This window comes from Bos grunniens, chromosome 8 (genome assembly GCF_055505025.1).
Source record: "Bos grunniens cultivar Pamir isolate PY7600 chromosome 8, Bosgru_T2T1.0, whole genome shotgun sequence".
In the NCBI taxonomy this organism is placed as follows: domain Eukaryota; kingdom Metazoa; phylum Chordata; class Mammalia; order Artiodactyla; family Bovidae; genus Bos; species Bos grunniens.
This window is the reverse complement of record NC_141172.1, coordinates 101,829,234-101,851,944: the sequence shown is the minus strand read 5'-3', so window position 1 is coordinate 101,851,944 and position 22,711 is coordinate 101,829,234. Positions and strand designations below refer to the sequence as shown.

At 42.3% G+C, this 22,711-nt stretch overlaps 1 protein-coding gene across 4 annotated transcripts in view; it reads left to right on the top strand.

Annotated features, from left to right (window-relative positions):
• The window catches only part of ZFP37 (ZFP37 zinc finger protein), an 84,261-nt gene that overhangs the window by 31,415 nt on the left and 30,135 nt on the right, over window positions 1-22,711 (top strand). The window contains exon 4 of one of the 4 annotated variants that reach the window (XM_086316001.1): window positions 11,650-15,215. The exons of the other annotated variants lie outside the window; for them this stretch is intronic. Within the exon in view, the coding sequence (XP_086172127.1) occupies window positions 11,650-11,696 (47 nt within the window). The 3' untranslated portion in view covers window positions 11,697-15,215. Of the gene's footprint in view, window positions 1-11,649; window positions 15,216-22,711 lie in introns of those variants that run through there. 4 annotated transcript variants of the gene reach the window in all.

The following is a 22,711-nucleotide window of genomic DNA, read 5'->3' as shown; positions in this document are numbered from 1 at the left end:
AACTCTCTGAGAGGCTCTAAGCTATTTAAATATCTTAAGCTTCCTTGTAAACAATCATATGCATAGCTGTAGGAATCCGGGTAAACTTGTCAGGTGAGTTAGAGAGCTATCTAAGGGGTTTGGATTTAAACACTCCTAATGCCCAGGAACTTATTAACTGGAGCTGTAAGTTAACTTTTTATCAGAGAGAGCAAGATGGTGGTGGGGGACAGCCCCCAGTAAAGTCAGAGGTAAGAGCACAAAGCAGTAAAGTAGGCAGACTCTGGTTTTTGGGGGTAGATGCTCGAGAATATCCAGGGGGACTCCTGAGGCTCCATCCCGCCTTTGAGTATGCCGAGCCTCCTTCCTCATGACCTTTGCCATGGGTGGAGCTCCTCATGCCGGCTCCCGGCAGGATTTCTCTGTGTTAATTTTGTATCCTGCAACTTTACTATATTCATTGATTAGCTCTAGTAACTTTCTCGTCATGTCTTTAGGGTTTTCTATGTAAAGGATCATGTCATCTGCAAACAGTGAGAGTTTTACTTCTTCTTTTCCAATCTGGATTCCTTTTATTTCCTTTTCTTCTCTGATTGCTGTGGCTAAAACTTCCAAAACTATATTAAATAGTAGTGGTGAGAGTGGGCACTCTTGTCTTGTTTCTGACTTTAGGGGAAATGCTTTCAATTTTTCACCATTGAGGATAATGTTTGCTGTGGGTTTATCATATATGGCTTTTATTATGTTGAGGTATTTCCTTCTATGCCTGCTTTCTGGAGAGCGTAAATGTCATAAATATGTGTTGAATTTTGTTAAAGGCTTTCTCTGCATCTACTGAGATTATCGTATGGTTTTTATCTTTCAGTTTGTTAATGTGGTGTTTCACATTGATTGATTTGTGAATATTGAAGAATCCTTGCATCCCTGGGATAAAGCCCACTTGATCATGATGTATGATCTTTTTAATATGTTGTTGCATTCTGTTTGCTAGAATTTTGTTGAAGATTTTTGCATCTATGTTCATTAGTGATATTGGCCTGTAGTTTTCTTTTTTTGTGGCATCTTTGTCTGGTTTTGGTATTAGGGTGATGGTGGCCTCATGGAATGAGTTTGGAAGTTTACCTTCCTCTGCAGTTTTCTGGAAGAGTTTGAGTAGGATAGGTGTTATCCTCTCCTACTAAATTTTTGGTAGAATTCACCTGTGAAGCCATCTGGTCCTGGGCTTTTGTTTGTTGGAGGATTTTTTATGACAGTTTCAATTTCTGTGCTTGTGATGGATCTGTTAAGATTTTCTATTTCTTCCTGGTTCAGTTTTGGAAAGTTATACTTTTCTAAGAATTTGTCCATTTCTTCCAAGGTTTCCCTTTTATTGGCATATAGTTGCTGATAATAGTCTCTTATGATCCTTTTTGTTTCTGTGTTGTCTGTTGTGATTTCTCCATTTTCATTTCTAATTTTGTGGATATGATTCTTCCTTTTTTTCTTGATGAGTCTGGCTAATGGTTTGTCTATTTTATTTATTTTCTCAAAGAACTAGCTTTTAGTTTTGTAGATTTTTGCTATAGTCTCCTTTGTTTCTTTTTCACTTATTTCTGCTCTAATTTTTATGATTTTCCTTCCTTCCACTAACCCTGGAGTTCTTCATTTCTTCTCTTTCTAGTTGCTTTAGGTGTAAACTTAGGTTGTTTATTTGATTTTTCTCTTGTTTCTTGAGGTAAGCTTGTATTGCTATGAACCTTCCCCTTAGCACTGCTTTTACTGAATCCCATAGGTTTTGGGCTGTTGTGTTTTCATTTTCATTAGTTTCTGTGCATATTTTGATTTCCTCCGTTATTTGTTGGTTATCCAGAAGTGTGTTGTTTAGCCTCCATGTGTTTGTATTTTTAACAATTTTTTTCCCTGTAGTTGACATCAAATTTTACAGCACTGTGATCAGAAAAGATGCTTGAAATGACTTCAGTTTTTTTGAATTTACCAAGGCTAGATTTATGGCCCAGGATGTGATCTATCCTGGAGAATGTTCCATGTGCACTTGCAAAAAAGGTGAAATTCATCATTTTGGGGTGAAATATCCTATAGATATCAGTTAGGTCTAACTGGTCCATTGTATCATTTAAAGTTTCTGTTTCTTTGTTAATTTTCTGTTTAGTTGATCTATCCATAGGTGTGAGTGGGGTATTAATGTCTCCCACTATTATTGTGTTACCATTAATTTCCTCCTTCATACTTGTTAGCATTTGCCTTATGTATTGAGGTGCTCTTATGTTTGGTGCATATATATTTATAATTGTTATAGCTTCTTCTTGGATTGATCCTTTGATCATTATGTAGTGTCCTTCTTTGTCTCTTTTTACAGTCTTTATTTCAAAGTCTATTTTATCTGATATAAGTATTGCTACTCTTGCTCTCTTTTGGTCTCCATTTTCATGAAATATCTTTTCCAGCCCTTCACTTTCAGTCTGTATGTGTCCCTTGGTTTGAGGTAGGTCTCTTGTAGACAGCATATATAGGGGTCTTGTTTTTGTATCCATTCAGCCAGTCTTTGTCTTTTGGTTGGGGCATCCAAACCATTTACATTTAAGGTAATTATTGATAAGGATGATCCCATTGCCATTTAGTTTGTTTTGGGTTTGAGTTTATAAACCTTTTCTGTGTTTCCTGTCTGGAGAAAATCCTTCAGCATTTATTGAAGAGCTGGTTTGGTGGTGCTGAATTCTCTGAATTTTTGCTTGTCTGTAAAGCTTTTGATTTTGCCTTCATATTTGAATGAGATCCTTGCTGGATATAGTAATCTGGGTTGTAGGTTTTTCTCTTTCATCACTTTAAGTATGTTCTGCCATTCCCTTCTGGCCTGAAGAGTTTCTATTGAAAGATCAGTTTTTATCCTTATGGGGATCCCCTTGTGTGTTATTTGTTGCTTTTCCCTTGCTGCTTTTAGTATTTGCTCTTTGTGTTTGATCTCCGTTAGTTTGATTAGTATGTGTCTGGGGGTGTTTCACCTTGGGTTTATCCTGTTTGGGACTCTGAGTTTCTTGAACTTGGGTGGCTATTTCCTTCCACATTTTCGGGGTGTTTTCAATTATTATCTCCTCAAGTATTTTCTCATGCCCTTTCTTTTTGTCTTCTTCTTCTGGGACTCCTATGATTTGAATGTTGGGGCATTTAACATTGTCCCAGAGGTCTCTGAGGTTGTCCTCATTTCTTTTAATTTTTTTTTCTTTTTCCCTCTCTGCTTCATTTGTTTCCACCATTCTATCTTCCACCTCACTCATCCTATCTTCTTCCTTGGTTATTCTACTGTTGATTCCCTCCAGAGTGCTTTTGATCTCATTTATTGCATTACTCATTATTGATTGACTCTTCTTTATTTCTTCTAGGTCCTTGTTAAACATTTCTTGCATCTTCTCAATCCTTGTCTTGAGTCTATTATCTGTAACTCCATTATGTTTTCAAGATTTTAGATCATCTGAACTATCATTATATTGAATCCTTTTTCAGGTAGACTCCCTATTGCCTCCTCTTTTGTTTGGTTTGGTGGGCATTTATCATGTTTCTTTACCTGCTGAATATTTTTCTGCCATTTCATTTTGTTTAGATTGCTGTTTGGGGTGCCCTTTTTGTAGGCTGGAAGTTCATGGTTCCTCTTTATTGTGGAGCCTGCTCCCTGTGGGTGGGATTGGACTAGTGGATTGTCAAGGTTTCCTGGTTAGGGGAGCTTGCATCTGCGTTCTGGTGGGTGGAGCTGGATCTCTTCTCTCTGGAGTGCAATGAAGTGTCCAGTAGTGAGTTTTGGGGGTGTCTGTGGGTTTGGCGTGGCTTTGGGCAGCCTGTCTTTTAATGCTCAGGGCTGTGTTCCTGCTTTGCTGGAGAATTAGCATGGTATGTCTTGCTCTGGAACTTGTTAGCTCTTGGGTGGAGCTTGGTTTCAGTGTAGGTATGGAGGCTTTTAGGTCTGCTCTTATCTACTAATGCTTCCTGGAATCAGGAGTTCTCTGATGTTCTCAAGTTTTGGAGTTAAGTCTCCTGCCACTAGCTTTCAGTCTTATTCTTACAGTAGCCTCAAGACTTCTCCATCCATACAGCACAGATGATAAAACATCTATGTTAATGGTGAAACAATTCTCCACAGTGAGGGACACCCAGAGAGGTTCACAGAGTTACATGGAGAAGAGAAGAGGGAGCAGGGAGATAGAGGGCACCAGGAGGAGAAGAGGGGGAGTCAAAAGGGGAGAGAGCAATCTAGCCAGTAATCAATTCCCTAAGTGCTCCCCACAGTCTGGAACACCCAGATAGATTCACAGAGTTACAAAGAGAAGAGAAGAGGGAGAAAGGAGATAGAGGTGATCAGGAGGAAAAGAGGGAGAGTCAAAAGGGGAGACCAGTCTAGCCAGTAATCAGTGCCCTAAGTGTTCTCCACAGCCCAGAACACCCAGAGAGATTCACAGAGTTAAATAGAGAAGAGATGGGGGAGGGAGAAGATAGAGGTGACCTGGCAGGGGAAAAGGGAGAATCAAAAGGCAAAAAAGCAATCAAGCCAGTAATTACACCCCTAAGTGAAAATGGAACTGAAGATTGGATTCTTAAAGGTACAAAATTGATAACAAATACCAGAAAGCAAAGATTAAAAATCTAGAATAGAAGTTAGACTCTCAAAAAAATATATTAAAAACACAAAACAATCACAATAATTATAAAAAAAATATATATATATATATGAAATTTGCTTTAAAAATAGGGTATTTATTTTTTGCAAAGTAATAGTAGCTTATAAAAATGAAAATCAAAGGAGTAATAAAGAACTCAAATTTTAAAAAATTATAAAGTGATAATAGTAAAAATATATCTAGGAATTTCTCTGGACATGTTGTGGGCAGTGTGGGGTCAGTTCAGTTTCAGATAGTTCCTTGTTTCAGCTGTACTCATTCTCAAGGTCTATAGGCCCCCTCCAGTGCTTAGTCAATATTAACTACAGAGTTTTAATCTGTGTGCCTGTCACTTCAAGTGGTTCCCTCTTCTTTGTTTATTTTGGCTTTCTCTGTTTGCAAGTCTCTTCAGTGTCTAATTTCCACTCTGACACAAGGGGGTGAAGGTGGTCATTTATTTATTTATTGTGTTATTGTGTTGTGGGGAGGGAGGGACACTGCAAACAAATCCTGCTGGCATGTGTGGGAAGTGCTTGCAGTGTATGGACCACACTGGGTTTGCCTCAGCTTAAGGTGGCGTGTGCTTCCTGGGTCTACACTGCTCAGGCTCCAGGGTGCTCAGCAGGGCACTGTCCAAAGCAGTTTCATGCACTTCCCAGGTCTAAGCTGCTCAGGTTCTTGGGCACTCCGCAAAGACAGACTCAGCTGGGCATGCGTTTTGTGCCCTTCCCGGGTCTGAGCAGCTCAGGCGACCAGGTGTTCGGCGAGCACACTATCCCAAGTGGGCACTTTCCCAGGTGGACCGTGCGTCTTAATCACCTCCCCATCCGGCCACTCAGTTTCCCCAGCGCGCCGCCAGAGCACCGAGTCAGGTATGCTGTGTGTCTCCTCTGGGGAGCTGATCTCGGGCTGCGACCCTCCTGGCAGATGTCAACCGTCTAGGATTCCAGGAAGACATGGTTAGCAACTGGGAGCCTGCTCACAGTTTGGTGGAGGATGCTGTCTCTGGGGCTGAGATTGGAGCAGCCCCTTGCTTTCTGGCTCTGGCTGTCACACGCCTGCCTCTCTGCCTCTGGTGGGGAGGGAGGGGCCTGTACACTGCGGGCTAGCTCTCCTTTATTCGCTCAACCCTTTGTTCTGTGAGTGGGCCAGGCTGAGTGTTAGAGCCTTTTGCAGGAAAGTTCTCTGCTGGTGGCAGATGCAAGCATCTGGGCTATTTCTCCGCTGGGTGTTGCGGTTAGGCACTATTCTGTGGGTTGTGCTTTTTTTTAACTCCCGATTGTGTTGCCCTCTGAGATTCCAAAACTCCCCACAGACCAGCCTGTGAGAGGGTTTCCTACTGTTTGGAAACTTCTCCTCCTTCACGACTCCCTCCCCAGGACGGGTCTCCATCCCTAACTCTTTTGTCTCTCTTTTTGTCTTTTATATTTTATCCTACTTCCTTTCAAAAGAATGGGCTGCCTTTCTGGGTGCCTGGTATCCTCCACCAGCATTATAGAAGTTGTTTTGTGGAAGTTGCTCAGCATTCAAATGATCTGATGAATTTGTGGGGGAGAATGTGGTCTCCCTGTTTTATTCCTCTGCTGTCTTGGGACCGCCCCCTGTCCCCTCCCTCTTGAACCTCTTCCACCCTTTCCCACCCTCCTAAGTTGCTACAGAGCCTGGTTTGAGTTCCCTGGATCATGCAGCAAAATTCCCACTGGCTATCTGTTTTACATACGGTAGTGCATATGTGTCCATGCTTCTCTCCATCTCACCCTCTCCTTCCTCTCCCCCCACTCTTGCCCATAAGTGTGTTCTCTGTGTCCGCATCTCCATTGCTGGCCTGAAAACAGTTTCATCAATACCATCTTTCTAGATTCCACATATATGCATTAATAAATGATATTTGTTTTTCTCTTTCTGACTTACGTCACTCTGTATAACAGGCTGTAGGTTCATCCACCTCATTAGAACTGACTCAAATGCATTCCATTTTATGACTAAGTAGTATTCCATTGTATATATGTACCACAGCTTCTTTATCCATTCATTTGTCAATGGACATCTAGGTTTCTTCCATGTCTTAGCTATTGTAGACAGTGCTGCAATGACTATTGGAGTACATGTGTCTTTTTCAGTTTTGGTTTCCTCAGGGTATATGCCTAGAAGTGGTATTGCTGGGTTATAGGGTGGTTTTATTCCTAGTTTTTAAAGGAATCTCCATATGGTCTTCCATAGTGGCAGTATCAATTTACATTCCCTCCAGCAGTGCAAGAGGGTTTTTAAAAATGTTTTTTTCATTCATCAGCATATAAATCAGCAGTCATATCATCTTATATTCCACCAGCAATGTACAAGAATTCTGGTTGTTTCAGATTCTTCCAGAATGTGATAGTGTCAGGTTTTTTTTCTGCTTTTTTTTTTTCTATTCTGGTTAGTGTATAGAGATACCACATTGTTGTTTTAATTAGGTAATATAAATAATATATCCAAATATCACTTAAATTTGTCCCTCTCCAAACGAGTAGTAATATCATTTGGGGTTAAATAATTTGGGGACCAGACTTTGATATCTTGTTGCTGAAAGTGTAAATTTGTTCAGGCTCTTTGAAGGGCAATTATCTATTCAATAGATCATCACTTGCTGTCTGTCTACTATGCCAGGCACTGCCCTAGGCAATGAGTATAATAGTGAATAAGACAAGTCCTGCCTTCATGAGAAAGACAAATTATAAAAAAAGGAAATAAATACAAGATCTTATATACCATTATCAGGGCTAAGAAGAAAATAAATAGGGGGCCACAGAGTGAAGAACAGGAGTCAGCGTACCTAGATGGCAGGGTCATAGAAGGCTCTTCAGAGAGGTGATATCTAAGCAATCTGGATACGTATCTAAAGGTCAGACGTGCTTACCTCTTGGCCAAGAACTCCCCCTTTGAGGAATCCAGAGTACAGAAGTGCACACACGCAAATATACACGTGAGAACGTGGACCAGTGCCGTCTCTCTTGCCCCATCCCCTGCACTGTAGCTCACAGCAGCCTGTGTGATCTTTGGGAAACTCAAATCTGATCATGTTCTCTGCCCAGCTTAAAACCCTTCGATTACTTGCACTTTGGACAAAGTCCATACTCCTTACCTTATAAATCCCACAATAATCTGACCATTCCCCGTTTACAGCATAACTCTATTTCATACCATCCTCGCCCTGCTCCTAATGATCCAGCTCCCTGGTCTATTTTCTGTTCTTCACGTGAGCTAAGCCTTTGCTCAGATCATTCCCTCTGTCTGAAAGCTCTTGCCTGGAGCCTTCCTGTGGTTGGCACATTCTCATCCTTGGGTCTCAGCTCAGGGCTTACTTCCTAAGAGTAGCTTCCTGACCACATAGATGGCTTGTGTTCTGTCAAGTTGGTTAAAGTGGGAACTGTTTCCCAGCATTGCTTTCCCTGTATGATTCCATTTAGAGTTAGCCATAAGAGGAACATGCGTGAAATTTGGAAGGGGGAAGTAAAGTAATGGCCATTGCTCTCTGAAGGTCGTTGTATCAGATGTGGTGATGGGCAGATGGATATAGAGGTACCCAGCAGATTCCAGCTGGTAGTCAATCTCCCTACCCTTACCTCACCGTGTCTGGCTCTTCTTTCTGACTCCTGGCCCTGCTAACAGCCTCAGGCTCACCCACAGCAAAGGCAGGGGCGCAAGGCAAGGATTCCACACCACATGGGCCCCAGGAAGCTGAGGATCGTGAAAGCTGGTCAGCGCAGCTGGTGAAACAGGGAAATGAGATGAATTCAGAGGCTTCCTGCTGGTTGTGCTTCTTGGCCTCTGACATACTGGGCAAGGTGGCTGTGATGACTTCCATCTGGAGGAGGAAGAAGACTGGGCACCCGCAAATTATCCAATTTGAACCACCTGAAGAACAATATATTAATAATTTTTACCTATTATTTTCAGTATGTATTTTTCTGAGATCTTTGGCTGTTTTTTCTCTTTTCAGAAAAGTTGGTAAAGTGTTCAATTGAGAGGATGCTTGCTAAAAGATTTTTAAAAATATAACTAATGATCAGTGCCCTGAAGTGATTTGTCACTAATGTGATTTAGGCCACTATGCATCTCCAAATGGAGAAGGCAGTGGCACCCCACTCCAGTACTCTTGCCTGGAAAATCCCATGGATAGAGGAGCCTGGTAGGCTGCAGTCCATGGGGTCGCTAAGAGTCGGACATGACTCAGCGACTTCACTTTCACTTTTCACTTTCATGCATTGGAGAAGAAAATGGCAACCCACTCCAGTATTCTTGCCTGGAGAATCCCAGGGACAGGGGAGCCTGGTGGGCTGCCGTCTATGGGGTCGCACAGAGTCGGACACGACTGAAGTGACTTAGCAGCAGCAGCAGCAGCAGCAGCATCTCCAAAATCACTCTAGGAGTGGATCGTGTTTTATTCTCACATGCTTTTGGCTTGTTCTCATAAATTAAAAAAAAAAAAAAAAGAAGCAACCTTTGCATGAAACATCCAAAGAAGGATTTTTGACACATCACGTAGCCAGAATCTTACTATTCCTTTATTCTTTATTTGCTGTGTGTTGATTTAGCTCCTGTTCTGTGCCAGGCGCCATTACCCCTGCTCTGTGCCCCAACAGTGGGCATTAAGGACACAGCACGGAACGAGCAGACAGAATCCCCGTACTGTGGGAGTTTATAATCTATTCAGAGATACAGACAGTAAGCAAACAAGTGAAACAAATGTATGATAAAATTGCAGGGACTATGTGCTGTGGAGGAACTAAGCAGGCTAGACAGTGACTTTGGGAAGAACAAGCCTTGCCATGATGTAGGACAAATGTGTTCTAGAAGGGATAGCAGTTGCAAAGGTCATGGGATGGAAACAAGCTTGACATGTTCAGGGAACAGCAGAAAGCCCAGTGAAGGAAGGAGCCTGCTAGGACATGAGGTTGGGCTTGGAGAGGTCAACACTGGAAGCAGTTTGGCTGGTTTTCTAGGGGTGTTGGAAAGATGGAGATTTTCAGCAGTAAAGTGATCTCATGTCCATTTTTGTAAGTTTTCTCTGGAAGTTGTGTAGAAAAATAGGTTACATTTGTGAATGGAAACCAACAAGATGAAGATTAGAGCCAATAGCCATTGCTACAGTTCTAAAATTTGTTAAAATAGCAGACTTTCCAATTTTTAAATGGCATCATAATGGGTACCACTTCTGTACTCTGCGGATTCTTCGGGTAGTAGTTGCATATTATATTTACATGTGTACACATGACAAAAATAAGCATTCAATACTCCTGGCCTGAGAAACCTCACAATGCACAGAAGAGAGGGAGCAGGAAGAGGCTGCTCCTGTGGGCAGGGAGCAGCCAGCCAGGCTGTACAATACAGGTCAGGCCTCTGACTGGCCACTAGAGGGCAACCTTGCTGCACTTTTGGGCTCTAGTCCGCTGTCTTCCTCTGCCAACTTTGGCTTCAACTCTGTCCCAAGTTGATGGGAAATGTAGTGTGAATTCTTCCCCTTTCATCTCTGGATGAGCTGGAACAGATCCACACATGGGCAGTTACAGGGATCTGGGAGAGGCTGCTCCCTTGCAGGTGCATAGGAACAGGTCTTCCAAGGCCACCTGTTACCTTCAAGATAGTAAATCACGCAGACTTTTCTTTGGTCCTCGTTTTGCTTGACTTTTCATCAGCATTTGATCTGCCCCCCCCCCCTTTATTTTTGCATATACTAAATTAAAATTTTATTGAATGAAAGACTGTCTCCAAAACTCATGATTGAATAGACTACAGCACATGCAGTTAAACTGAACAGAACAGCCATTTAACATGGACTGTCCCGCAAACTGGCACATCTCACTGTACAGAACTATTTCTATACCTGTTTTATAATCAAGTGTATGGTATTAGATTTGTAAATAACGTATTTGAAGAAACTGGTAGATTAAAGCATACACTAAAAAATCTATTCCCTATATGCCATGCAAATCTATTTCAATTTATTTTTGCATTATAAATAAATCTAAATGCCAGCATCAAAACTAATGGTCATCCCACAGAATCGGCTCTCAAACTCAGAATGCAAGTTTTGAATTTATATATATATTAAGCGAATAAAGTAGGGCAAAAAACAAGAAATAATCAGTCATTGCCAGATTCATATAGGCATACTTAATAGTCTAGGTTTAAGCATTTTTTAGGCACGTGTATCTATTCTATATAATAGGTTGCACCTGCTAATCCCAGACTAATAATCCCCTGCACCCCTGGCCCTTGGCAGCCACAAGTCTGTTCCTTGTGTCTGTGAGTCTGTTTCTAGTTCACGGATAAGTTCACCTGTGTCCTACTTTAGATTCCACACCTAAGTGATGTCGTACAGTGTTTGTCTTTCTGATTCCTTCCCTTATGTGACCATCTCTAAGTCCACTGTGTTGCCGCAGATGGCACCGTTTCATTCTTTTTTATGACTGTGTAGTATCCCATGGTATATATGTGCCACGTCTTCTTTATCCCTGCATCTGTTGATGGACATATAGGTTGTTTCTGTGTCTTGGCTATTGTGAATAACGCTGCAATGAACGTAGGAGTGCATGTATCTTTTTGATAAAATTATATAATTTATGATCAATAATTACATGTCAGAAAATGAAAATCATTGATGTCAGCAGTCATAACACTACTATTCAGTGGAACCATAAGAGACTGCAATTATTCACTATCTTTTAACCTATAAAGTGAAAATTTTACATGGTTTAACTCCATCCATGTCGTGTTCTCCTAATCCAGTGCATTTGGTATAGGTTTCTGAGTAAGCTGGAGAAAGCTGTAGATACTAACAACAAACAAAATTGTCCAACTTCACACTGAATTAATTAAAGTTGAAAAATTATTTCCTTAAGAAAAGACGTTTGAAAAAAAAGAAAAAGCATTGAACTGATTAGCAGATTTTAACTGTTCAAGTGTGCTATCATGGCTCTTATCAATACATTACAACAAGCAATTTTCTAGGTGAATGCAGCTAAATACTTCCATTTTTCTCGTTTAGTGCTTCTGGAGGAAAATAGCCAACAGGGCCAGTGGCGCAATGGATAGCACGCCTACTGCAGATCAGAAGGTTCCAGGTTACTCTCCTGGCTGACTTGAGGTTACCCCTCCCTGCTCTAGTGGGGAGGTAGGGTGGTGTGTTATTTACAACCCCCCTGAGACTCTCTTACTGGTAAAGCGTCTGCCTGCAATGTGGGAGACCTGGGTCCGATCCCTGGGTCAGGAAGATCCCCTGGTGAAGAAAGTGGCACCCCGCTCCAGTACTCTTGCCTGGAAAATCCCGTAGTCAGAGGAGCCTGGTAGTCCATGGGGTCTCAAAGAGTCGGACACAACTGAGCAACTTCACGTGATTCACATGGAAGAAAATGAAATCCCTCCTCTTCTGCCCCCTGTTGGCCACTTCATTTTCCTGCTTTGCCAGTTTTTAATAGAATCTCAGTGGTCTTATGAAGACATTGCTTTTCCAAAAGGAAAAATATTTGGTTCCTTGACTTAAAGGACTTGCTCCTTTTCAGGATGCCAGACCAACGGTGAATTGGTGGGAAAACTAGAGTTGGTGTAAAAGTGTATAAATTTCATACCTGTTGTGCAGTAAACCCAGGAGGAAACAGACCATCAGGAATCAGCTGTTCCTCTTTGGAGTTCAAATCAGTGTCTGGTGGGAGAGAGTGAGACAATTACTTAATGCAAGGCCACAAGCAAAAGAATAAAAAGAAGAGATGTGTGTTTGGAATGGATTCATTCAGAATGTAACCAGCAGTCCCTGAGCTTTCTCTGGAACACTGGTGTTGCCTTATGTCATAAGCTTGGGTTTTTTTCCCTCTTGATGGTAAGACCTTGTCTTCAACTTCCCTGCTATTCTTTGCACTGGATTGGGACACCAGCAAAGACTAGTTGGTTCCCAATAAGGGTGTCTTGGAATAATCTCTGTCCCCAGAAAATAGACGTGCCAGTGAGGCTGGCAAGAGCAAAAATAAAGCTGTTCTTCAGACAAGAGCAGGTCAACAAAATGAGGCTGTGTTTCTGACATGGAATAGTCTGGGGAATTGCTAAAATGTTTGGAAATAAAATACACTTTTTGTTTGGTGGCTCAGATGGTAAAGAATCTGCCTGCAGTGCAGGAGACCTGGGTTCAATCACTGGGGTAGGAAGATCCCCTGGAGAAGGAAATGGCACTCCAGTATTCTTGCCTGGAGAATTCCATGGACAGAGGAGCCTGGCGGGCTACAGTCCATAGGGTACCAAAGAGTGGACACACCTGAGTGACAGCACTTTTACTTTCTCTAGAGATGGTTCAGTATTTCCCAGTGGGGGTGCTGTTGGTGTGCTGGATGAAACAGTTCCATATTGTAGGGAACATGCTTGCGTGTGTGCTGCGTCCTAAGTGGCTTCAGTCATGTCCAACTCTTTGCAACCCTATTGTATATGGTCTGCCAGGCTCCTCTATCCATCGGATTCTCCAGGCAAGAATAATACAGTGAGTTGCCGTACCCTCCTCCAGGGGATCTTTCCAATCCAGGGACCAGTCCTGGGTCTCTTATGTCTCCTGCGTTGGTAGGCAGTTTCTTTACAACTGGCACCACCTGGGGAGTCCTGGATCCTAAGCACCAAACGTCAGTAATACTTTCCAGTTACTGTGAAAATAGAAAATGCTGTATCCCTTTCCCCATTTCCAAAATCACTCCTGGGACTAGTGCTGGCCTTAGTTAAGAACCATTAAGTCCTCTCATTTTTATCAGTTGAGGCCTAGAGAAGGGAAGGAACTTGCCTAAATTACAGACAAGACAAATAGAAAACAATCAGAGGAGATTTATTGAAAATCAGTTACCCAAAGCTCAGGCATTCTACCAGAACCTGTCTGGGGCTGGGGACAACAGAGAGAACACTATAAAAGCAAAAAGAAAGAGCTAATATTTATTGGGAACCTATTGCATTCTAGCACTCTCTAAGCCTTTTTACATTATCTCTGCAAGAACTCTGAGGAAACAGAGGTTAAGCGTGGAGGCATAATTTGAACTTGGGTTTTCCTGACTCCAAGATCATTATCTTTTCACAATTACCTTTCCAATGTATGTGTAACCATAAAAACTAGTGTTTTAAAAAATTAGCCAGAAATTGAAAAAAGGTAAAAGATAACCATGTGCTCTTTCAAAGTCATACAAGAGGACTACCTAATAAGCCCTCCTGGGGTCCTCTGGTTCTCTTGGCAGATGTGACTGTGCTTAATTTACTATTTACTGTTGTTTTCAGGCCAGCAGCAGCAACAGGCCAGACTCTATGAATTTACAGATTAATTAGTGTAAAATTGTTGCTGCTGCTGCTAAGTCGCTTCAGTCGTACCCGACTCTGTGCGACCCCATAGACAGCAGCCCACCAGGCTTCCCCGTCCCTGGGATTCTCCAGGCAAGAACACTGGAGTTGGTTGCCATTTCCTTCTCCAAAGCATGAGAGTGAAAAGTGAAAGTGAAGTCGCTTCAGTCGTGTCCAACTCTTGGTGACACTATGGACTGTAGCCCTCCAGACTCCTCTGTCCATGGGATTCCCCAGGCAAGAATACTGGAGTGGGTTGCAATTTCCTTCTCCAGGGGATCTTCCCAACCCAGGGACCGAAGCTAGGTCTCTTCTGTCTCCTGCATTGACAGACAGGTTCTTGACTGCCGGGAGCCGGTGAGGCATTCCACTCGTGACAAAGGTCATGAGGAAGGAGGCTCGACATACGCGGGATCGAGCCTCAGGAGTCCCCCTGGATATTCTCGAGCATCTACCCCCAAAACCCCAGAATCTGCCTACTTTATTGCTTTGTGCTCTCACCTCTGACTTTACTGGGGGCTGTCCCCCATCACCATCTCGCTCTCTCTGTCAAAGAGTTAACTTACAGCTCCAATTAATAAAGTTCCTGGGCAATTAGGAGTGTTTAAATCCAAACCCCTCAGATGGCTCTCTAACTCGCCTGAGAAGTTTACCCGGACTCCTACAGCTATGCATACAGTCTCCCAGCCTGGAGAGGCACAGGAAGCTTAAGATATTCAAATAGCTTAGAGCCTCTCAGAGAGTTAGAAACTGTCAGAATAAAACTAGTAAAAGATTTCATTGATGAGCCAATGCTTGTTGCCAAGTTTTCACATCCCCTGAATTGTATCCTTGAATGTGTATTAATTAATACAGTTGGTATGTAGAAAAAATAAGTAGTGGCCTTGGTGTTAGTAACTTTAGACCCTTAAGGTAATAAATTTTTTCCTTTGTTGTAAACCCATTACACATCCGCCCTATAGGAATGCAATTTTATCTTCGGAAGATGGCGCCAAACCTTAAAATAATTACTCTTAGAGAAAATAAGTCTTTGTTGATAAGTCTTTGTCAAGAGTCATAAAATGTTAATAGGCCTTCTGGCCAGAAGATGATGTAAATCACCTAAACCATTTGTATACGATAAATTTGCAGGAAAGAAACCCTGGTTTTTGATAAGGATCAAAAACTGCTGACTTTGCATCCCCTATTATCCTCTATGTGTAACTTAGGGTATAAAAGCCCCCGTTGAAAATAAAGCTACGGGCCTTGCTCACCAAAGCTTGGTCTCCCCATGTCATTCTTCCCCTCAATTTCCAGCTGAGTCTCCATCTGGAGCGCGGATATCCTCTGCGACCATTTATTTGCCTGGGCTTCTAAGACCCACTTGAGAAGGTGTCTAAGGTGGGGCACCTTCCGCTATTTGAGAGGGCGCCTGTGGCCTCCATGGTCAGAGCTAACCTGGTGTCACGGGTTATATTGATTTTCCACGTAAACCAAGCTACTCAGCCTCTTTTCTCCACTGAATTTTCCTACTGAGCTATCCTCATTCTATTATTCTTTATATCTTTGGTGAATAAATAAATAAATAGTTGCCGACGCCGTCTCCCCTTTGAATACCCTGGATCAGCCGGGGCTGGACCTCGGCACTTGACCACTAGCACCACCTGTGCTATGGGAACATACAAAGGATGAGAAGAGTGAGCCCTGGGGAGTCAAAGGAAGTCTTGAATTCTTGGCTTTGGAGGAAGGATAATATTTGAAAAGGCAGAGAAGGGAGGGCTTTCTAGAGGGGAGTGCAGCATGAAGAAAAGAAGGAAAAAGTCAAGGGTTTTTGTAGAGGCTTCAATTAAAGAACAGGCACCTAGTTTGAAGAGAAACCAGAGGAGAAGGCAATGGCACCCCAGTCCAGTACTCTTGCCTGGAAAATCCCGTGGACGGAGGAGCCTGGTAGGCTGCAGTCCATGGGGTCGCTAAGAGTCGGGCACGACTGAGCGACTTCACTTTCACTTTTCACTTTCACGCATTGGAGAAGGAAATGGCAACCCACTCCAGTGTTCTTGCCTGGAGAATCCCAGGGACGGGGGAGCCTGGTGGGCTGCCGTCTACGGGGTTGCACAGAGTCGGACATGACTGAGCGACTCAGCAGCAGCAGCAACAGCAGCACCTAGCTTGGTCTTCTTCCTCAGGTCACGCTCCTGACCTCATAGGATCCAGAATGTGAAGATTAAAAAGGAATAGACCATCGTAGAAGCTCAGTAAGGGCAGGGATTTCAGCTATTTTTGTCAGCAGTGTACTCTCAGAGCTTGGACATATTAACAGTGACTGTTTGTTGAATGACTAAGTTGATCAAAAGAAAAGAATATGATTAGCTTCAATTAACTGACTACTTACTATGTGCCAGGCATTATGCCAGGCTCTTTTAAAATTTTTAAAAATGTTCTATTGGAGTACTGTTGATGTCATTACAGTTCATTTCAGGTGTACAACAAAGTGATTCAGTTATACATACACATATATCTATTCTTTTTCAGATTCTTTTCCCATATAGTTCATTACAGAATATTGAGTAGCATTCCCTGTGCTCTAGAATAGGTCCTTGTTGATTATCTGTTTTATATGTAGTGGTGTGTATATGTTAACCCCACTTCCTAATTTATCCCTCTTCCCCACTCTTCCCCTTTGGTAACCATAAATTTGTTTTCTAAGTCTGTGAGTCTGCTTCTGTTTTATAAATAAGTTCAGTTGTATCATTTTTTTAGATCCCACATGGAAATGATATCATATGATGTTTATCTTTCTCTTTCTGACTTGCTTCACTTGGTATGATAATCTCTAGGTCCATCTATGTCCCTACAAATGGCATCATTTTATTCTTTCTTATGGCTGAGTAATATTCCACTGTATACATGGACCACAGCTTTTTTCATCCATTCATCTGTAGATGGAAGTTTAGGTTGTTTCCATATCCTGGCAACTGTAAATAGTGATGCAGTGAACATTAGGATGCAGGTAGCTTTTCAGATTATGGTTTTGGTTTTCTCTGGATATATGCCCAGGAGTGGGATTAACGGATCATATGGTAGCTCTATTTTTTTCATTTTTTAAAGAACCTCCATACTGTTCTCTATAGTGCCTGTACCAATTTACATTACCACAAGAGTGTAGGCAGGCTCCATTTTCTCCACATCCTCTCCAGCATTTGTTATTTGTAGATTTTTGATGATAGCCATTCTGACTGGTGTGAGGTGATACTTCATTGTAGTTTCGATTTGCCTTTCTCTAGTAATTAGCAATGTTAATCTTTTCACGTGCCTGTTGGCTATCTGTATATCTTCTTTGGAAAAGATATGTGTTCTTCTGCCTATGTTCTTTATTAGGTTGCTCGATTTTTTTATATTGAGCTGCATGAGCTATTTGTATATTTGAGAGAGTAATCTCTTGTTGATCCCATGGTTTGCAAATATCTTCTCCCATTCTGTGGATTGTCTTTTCATTTTGCTTATAGTTTCCTTTGCTGTGCAAAAGATTTAATGCTTAATTAGGTCCCATTTGTTTATTTTTGTTTTTCTTTTCATTACTCTAGAAAGTGGATCAAAAAAGGTATTGATGCAATCTATGTCAAAGGGTGCTCTGCTTTTCCTCTAAGAGTTTTATATTATCCAGTCTTACATCTAGGTCTTTAATCCATTTTGAGTTTATTTTTGTGTATAGTGTTAAAGAGTGTTCTTATTTCATTCTTTTACATGTAGCTGTCTACATGCCAAGCTCTTTACATAAATAATTTCTTCAGATCCTTACATTGATGATACCAAACAGATTTTCATGTTTTCAAATTAGGTCTGGCCTATGGCAAAATTGTTACATGAATGATTTTTATCTTCAGAACTCCTTGACCCTTTCCTGAAGGATTCATAATCCAAGATTTATGATTATTCTTCCCACTGCCCAAACTGTCTTCCTCCCATCCGAAGCCTGGTGGTGTCAGTATCAATGGAATAAACTGGTCCTGTGATATGTCTACAATGCGGGAGACCTGGGTTCCATCCCTGGGTCGGGAAGATCCACTGGAGAAGGAAACGGCAATCCACTCCAATACTATTGCCTGGAAACTTCCATGGACAGAGGAGCCTGGTAGGCTACAGTCCATGGGGTCGCAAAGAGTCGGACCCGACTGAGGGACTTCACTTTCCTATGATGCTTAAGAGAGTCCCAGATGGATGCTGGGTAACCTGGGCCCACACGCAGTAAGTACCTGCTGAATTTTGATAATCTGATAATGAAATCTTGATAATCTTGAATCTGGAGGCCACAATCACTGGTATCCTTGGTTTTCTTACCCTCAGGGAGCCCTCATGTTGTGCTAGAAATTTCAAACTGGAGGGAAGGAAAGGGTTTCTGCCTCCACCCCTGCCCCATGTGGGAAGAGAACTCTGGATCCCTTTTGCAGGGACTCTCTTTCTGGATATTAGGATGGTGTGTCAGACATACAGATACATTGCTCAGATTCCCTCTTCAAGAAAGGGCTCATTGTGCAGCTGTGAGGAGGGGGGTTAACCCACAGCCTCCACTGTTACCTGGTTCCGATTGGCCTCAACTCGAGCTGAGATGGTGGTCTTCTCGGGTGGCCCCATCCAGTGGCTGTGCAAGACTGTGACACAAGGTCCCGTCCTTTTCTGCCTGACACAGGCCTCTTCTCACATGCTCAGAGCTCCCTGCTGGCTGACAGAGACTTTGTCAGATCATGTCATGGTCTGACAGCTCCCCTGCCCTAATCCCGTTTCCTTCTTTGTCCTTTCACAAGTGTTAATCCCAGTAAGCCTTTTACACTCCTAAATCTGTCTCAGCATCTGTTTTCTGGAGGGCCCAGATGACACAGATGGGATGCTGTTAGCCCCAAGAAACCTTTCACTGGATAACCAGGGAAGTCCCCTTAGGCACTATCTGCATGATACTACCTCCTACTATCACCCCTTTGCTGACCAACAATGGTCTGGACTTGGTCCCATTCAGGTGAGTTATTTTCATGCTTGTAGGATTAAGTTCTTATTGAGTACAGGAAGCATTTCCCCACCTTCATTGAAACTTGTTTAAAGGAAGGATGGCATCTTGTACTTCTCTATTTATCTTCTGGAACCTAAGAATGGTGAGGTGTACACAGTGATTACACACTGCCTTAGTCATTGTGTGGAAAGGCAAGACTACAGGGGTTGAGTTCAGACAAAAAGGAAAAGGAATTTAAATGTACTGAATACCAGACACCATACTTTAAAGACTTTGTTAATATTTCATCCAACCCCATTTTAACCAACTCTGTGTTAATGCTTTGTGATAGCTACCATCATCTTTGGCAGAGACAGTTTCTTTGTTTCTGAGGCTTTCAAAATGAAGTGACTCACCAAATTCCATTGAGACACAGAGTCCCTACCACCCCATTCCTTGGTTAGACTCCATTTCTGCCACATGTAACTGGATTTTGGATTCTAAGCCAGATCCTTTTCATACTGTTCATGGAGTTCTCAAGGCAAGAATACTGAAGTGGTTTGCCATTCCCTTCTCCAGTGGACCACATTCTGTCAGCCCTCTCCACCATGACCCACCCGTCTTGGGTGGTTCTACTGGCATGGCTTAGTTTCATTGAGTTAGACAAGGCTGTGGTCCGTGTGATCAGATTGGCTAGTTTTCTGTGATTATGGTTTCAGTGTGTCTGCCCTCTGATGCCCTCTTGCAACACCTACCATCTTACTTGGGTTTCTCTTACCTTGGACGTGGGGTATCTTCAGTATTCTTGTTTTGAGAACCCCATGAACAGTATGAAAAGGCAAAATGATAGGATACTGAAAGAAGAACTCCCCAGGTCAGTAGGTGCCCAATATGCTACTGGAGATCAGTGGAGAAATAACTCCAGAAAGAATGAAGGGATGGAGCCAAAGCAAAAACAATACCCAGTTGTGGATGTGACTGGTGATAGAAGCAAGGTCCGATGCTGTAAAGAGCAATATTGCATAGGAACCTGGAATGTCAGGTCCATGAATCAAGGCAAATTGGAAGTGGTCAAACAGGAGATGGCAAGAGTGAACGTCGACATTCTAGGAATCAGTGAACTCAAATGGACTGGAATGGGTGAATTTAACTCAGATGACCATTATACCTACTACTGCGGGCAGGAATCCCTTAGAAGAAATGCAGTGGCCATCACGGTCAACAAAACAGTCCAAAATGCAGTACTTGGATGCAATCTCAAAAACAACAGAATGATCTCTGTTCGTTTCCAAGGCAAACCATTCAATATCACAGTAATCCAAGCCTATGCCCCAACCAGTAACGCTGAAGAAGCTGAAGTTGAATGGTTCTATGAAGACCTACAAGACCTTTTAGAACTAACACCCCGAAAAGATGTCCTTTTTATTATAGGGGACTGGAATGCAAAAGTAGGAAGTCAAGAAACACCTGGGGTAACATGCGAATTTGGCCTTGGAATACGGAATGAAGCAGGGCAAAGACTAATAGAGTTTTGCCAAGAAAATGCACTGGTCATAGCAAACACCCTCTTCCAACAACACAAGAGAAGACTCTACACATGGACATCACCAGATGGTCAACACTGAAATCGGATTGATTATATTCTTTGCAGCCAAAGATGGAGAAGCTCTATACAGCCAGCAAAAACAAGACCAGGAGCTGACTGTGGCTCAGATCATGAACTCCTTATTGCCAAATTCAGACTTAAATTGAAGACAGTAGGGAAAACCACTAGACCATTCATGTATGACCTAAATCAAATCCCTTATGATTATACAGTGGAAGTGAGAAGTAGATTTAAGGGACTAGGTCTGATAGAGTGCCTCATGAACTATGGACAGAGGTTCGTGACATTGTACAGGAGACAGGGATCAAGACCATCCTCATGGAAAAGAAATGCAAGAAAGCAAAAATGGCTGTCTGAGGAGGCCTTACAAATAGCTGTGAGAAGAAGAGAAGTGAAAAGCAAAAGAGGAAAGGAAAGATAGAAGCATCTGAATGCAGAGTTCCAAAGAATAGCAAGAAGAGATAAGAAAGCCTTCCTCAGTGCAAAGAAATAGAGGCAAACAGCAGAATGGGAAAGACTAGAGATCTCTTCAAGAAAATTAGAGATACCAAGGGAACATTTCATGCAAAGATGGGCTCAATAAAGGACAGAAATGGTGTGGACCTAACAGAAGCAGAAGATATGAAGAAGAGGTGGCAGGAATACACAGAAGAACTGTACAAAAAAGATCTTCATGATCCAGATAATCACAATGGTGTGATCACTCACTGAGAGCCAAACATCCTGGAATATGAAGTCAAGTGGGCCTTAGGAAGCACCACTACGAACAAAGCTAGTGGAGGTGATGGAATTCCAGTTGAGCTATTTCAAATCCTGAAAGATGATGCTGTGAAAGTGCTGCACTCAATATGCCAGCAAATTTGGAAAACTCAGCAGTGGCCACAGGACTGGAAAAGGTCAGTTTTATTTGAATCCCAAAGAAAGGCAATGCCAAAGAACGCTGAAACTACCACACAATTGCACTCATCTCACACGCTAGTAAAGTAATGCTCAAAATTCTCCAAGCCAGGCTTCAGCAATATGTGAACCATGAACTTCCAGATGTTCAAGCTGGTTTTAGAAAAGGCAGTTGAACCAGAGATCAATTGCCAACATCTGCTGGATCATCAAAAGAGCAAGAGAGTTCCAAAAAAACATCTATTTCTGCTTCATTGACTATGCCAAAGCCTTTGACTGTGTGGATCACAGCAAACTGTGGAAAATTCTGAATGAGATGGGAATACCAGACCACCTGACCTGCCTCTTGAGAAACCTATCTGCGGTTCAGGAAGCAACAGTTAGAACTGGAAATGGTTAGAACTGGACAACAGACTGGTTCCACATAGGAAAAGGAGTACGTCAAGGCTGTATATTGTCACCCTGCTTATTTAACTTCTATTCAGAGTACATCATGAGAAACGCTGGGCTGGAAGACGCACAAGCTGGAATCAAGATTGCCAGGAGAAATATCAGTAACCTCAGATATGCAGTTGACACCACCCTTATGGCAGAAAGTGAAGAGGAACTAAAAGCCTCTTGATGAAAGTGAAAGAGAAGAGTGAAAAAGTTGGCTTAAAGCTCAACATTCAGAAAACTAAGATCATGGCATCTGGTCCCATCACTTCATGGGAAATAGATGGGGAAACAGTGGAAACAGTGTCAGACTTTATTTTTGGGGGCTCCCAAATCACTGCAGATGGTGACTGCAGCCATGAAATGAAAAGAGGCTTATTCCTTGGAAGAAAAGTTATGACCAACCTAGATAGCACATTGAAAAGCAGAGATATTACTTTTCCAACAAAGGTCCATCTAGTCAAGGCTATGGTTTTTCCAGTGGTCATATATGGATGTGAGAGTTGGATTGTGAAGAAAGCTGAGCACCGAAGAATTGATGCTTTTGAACTGTGGTGTTGGAGAAGACTCTTGAGAGTCCCTTGGACTGTAAGGAGATCCAACCAGTCCATCCTTAAGCAAATCAGTCCTGAATATTCATTGGAAGGACTGATGTTGAAGATGAAACTCCAATACATTGGACACCTGTAGCAAAGAACTGACTCATTAGAAAAGAGCCTGAAGATGAGAAAGATTGAAAGCAGGAGGAGAAGGGGATGACAGAGGATGAGATGGTTGGATGGCATCACCAACTCAATGGATATGAGTTTGAGTAAACTCCGGGAGTTGATGATGGACAGAGAGGCCTGGCATGCT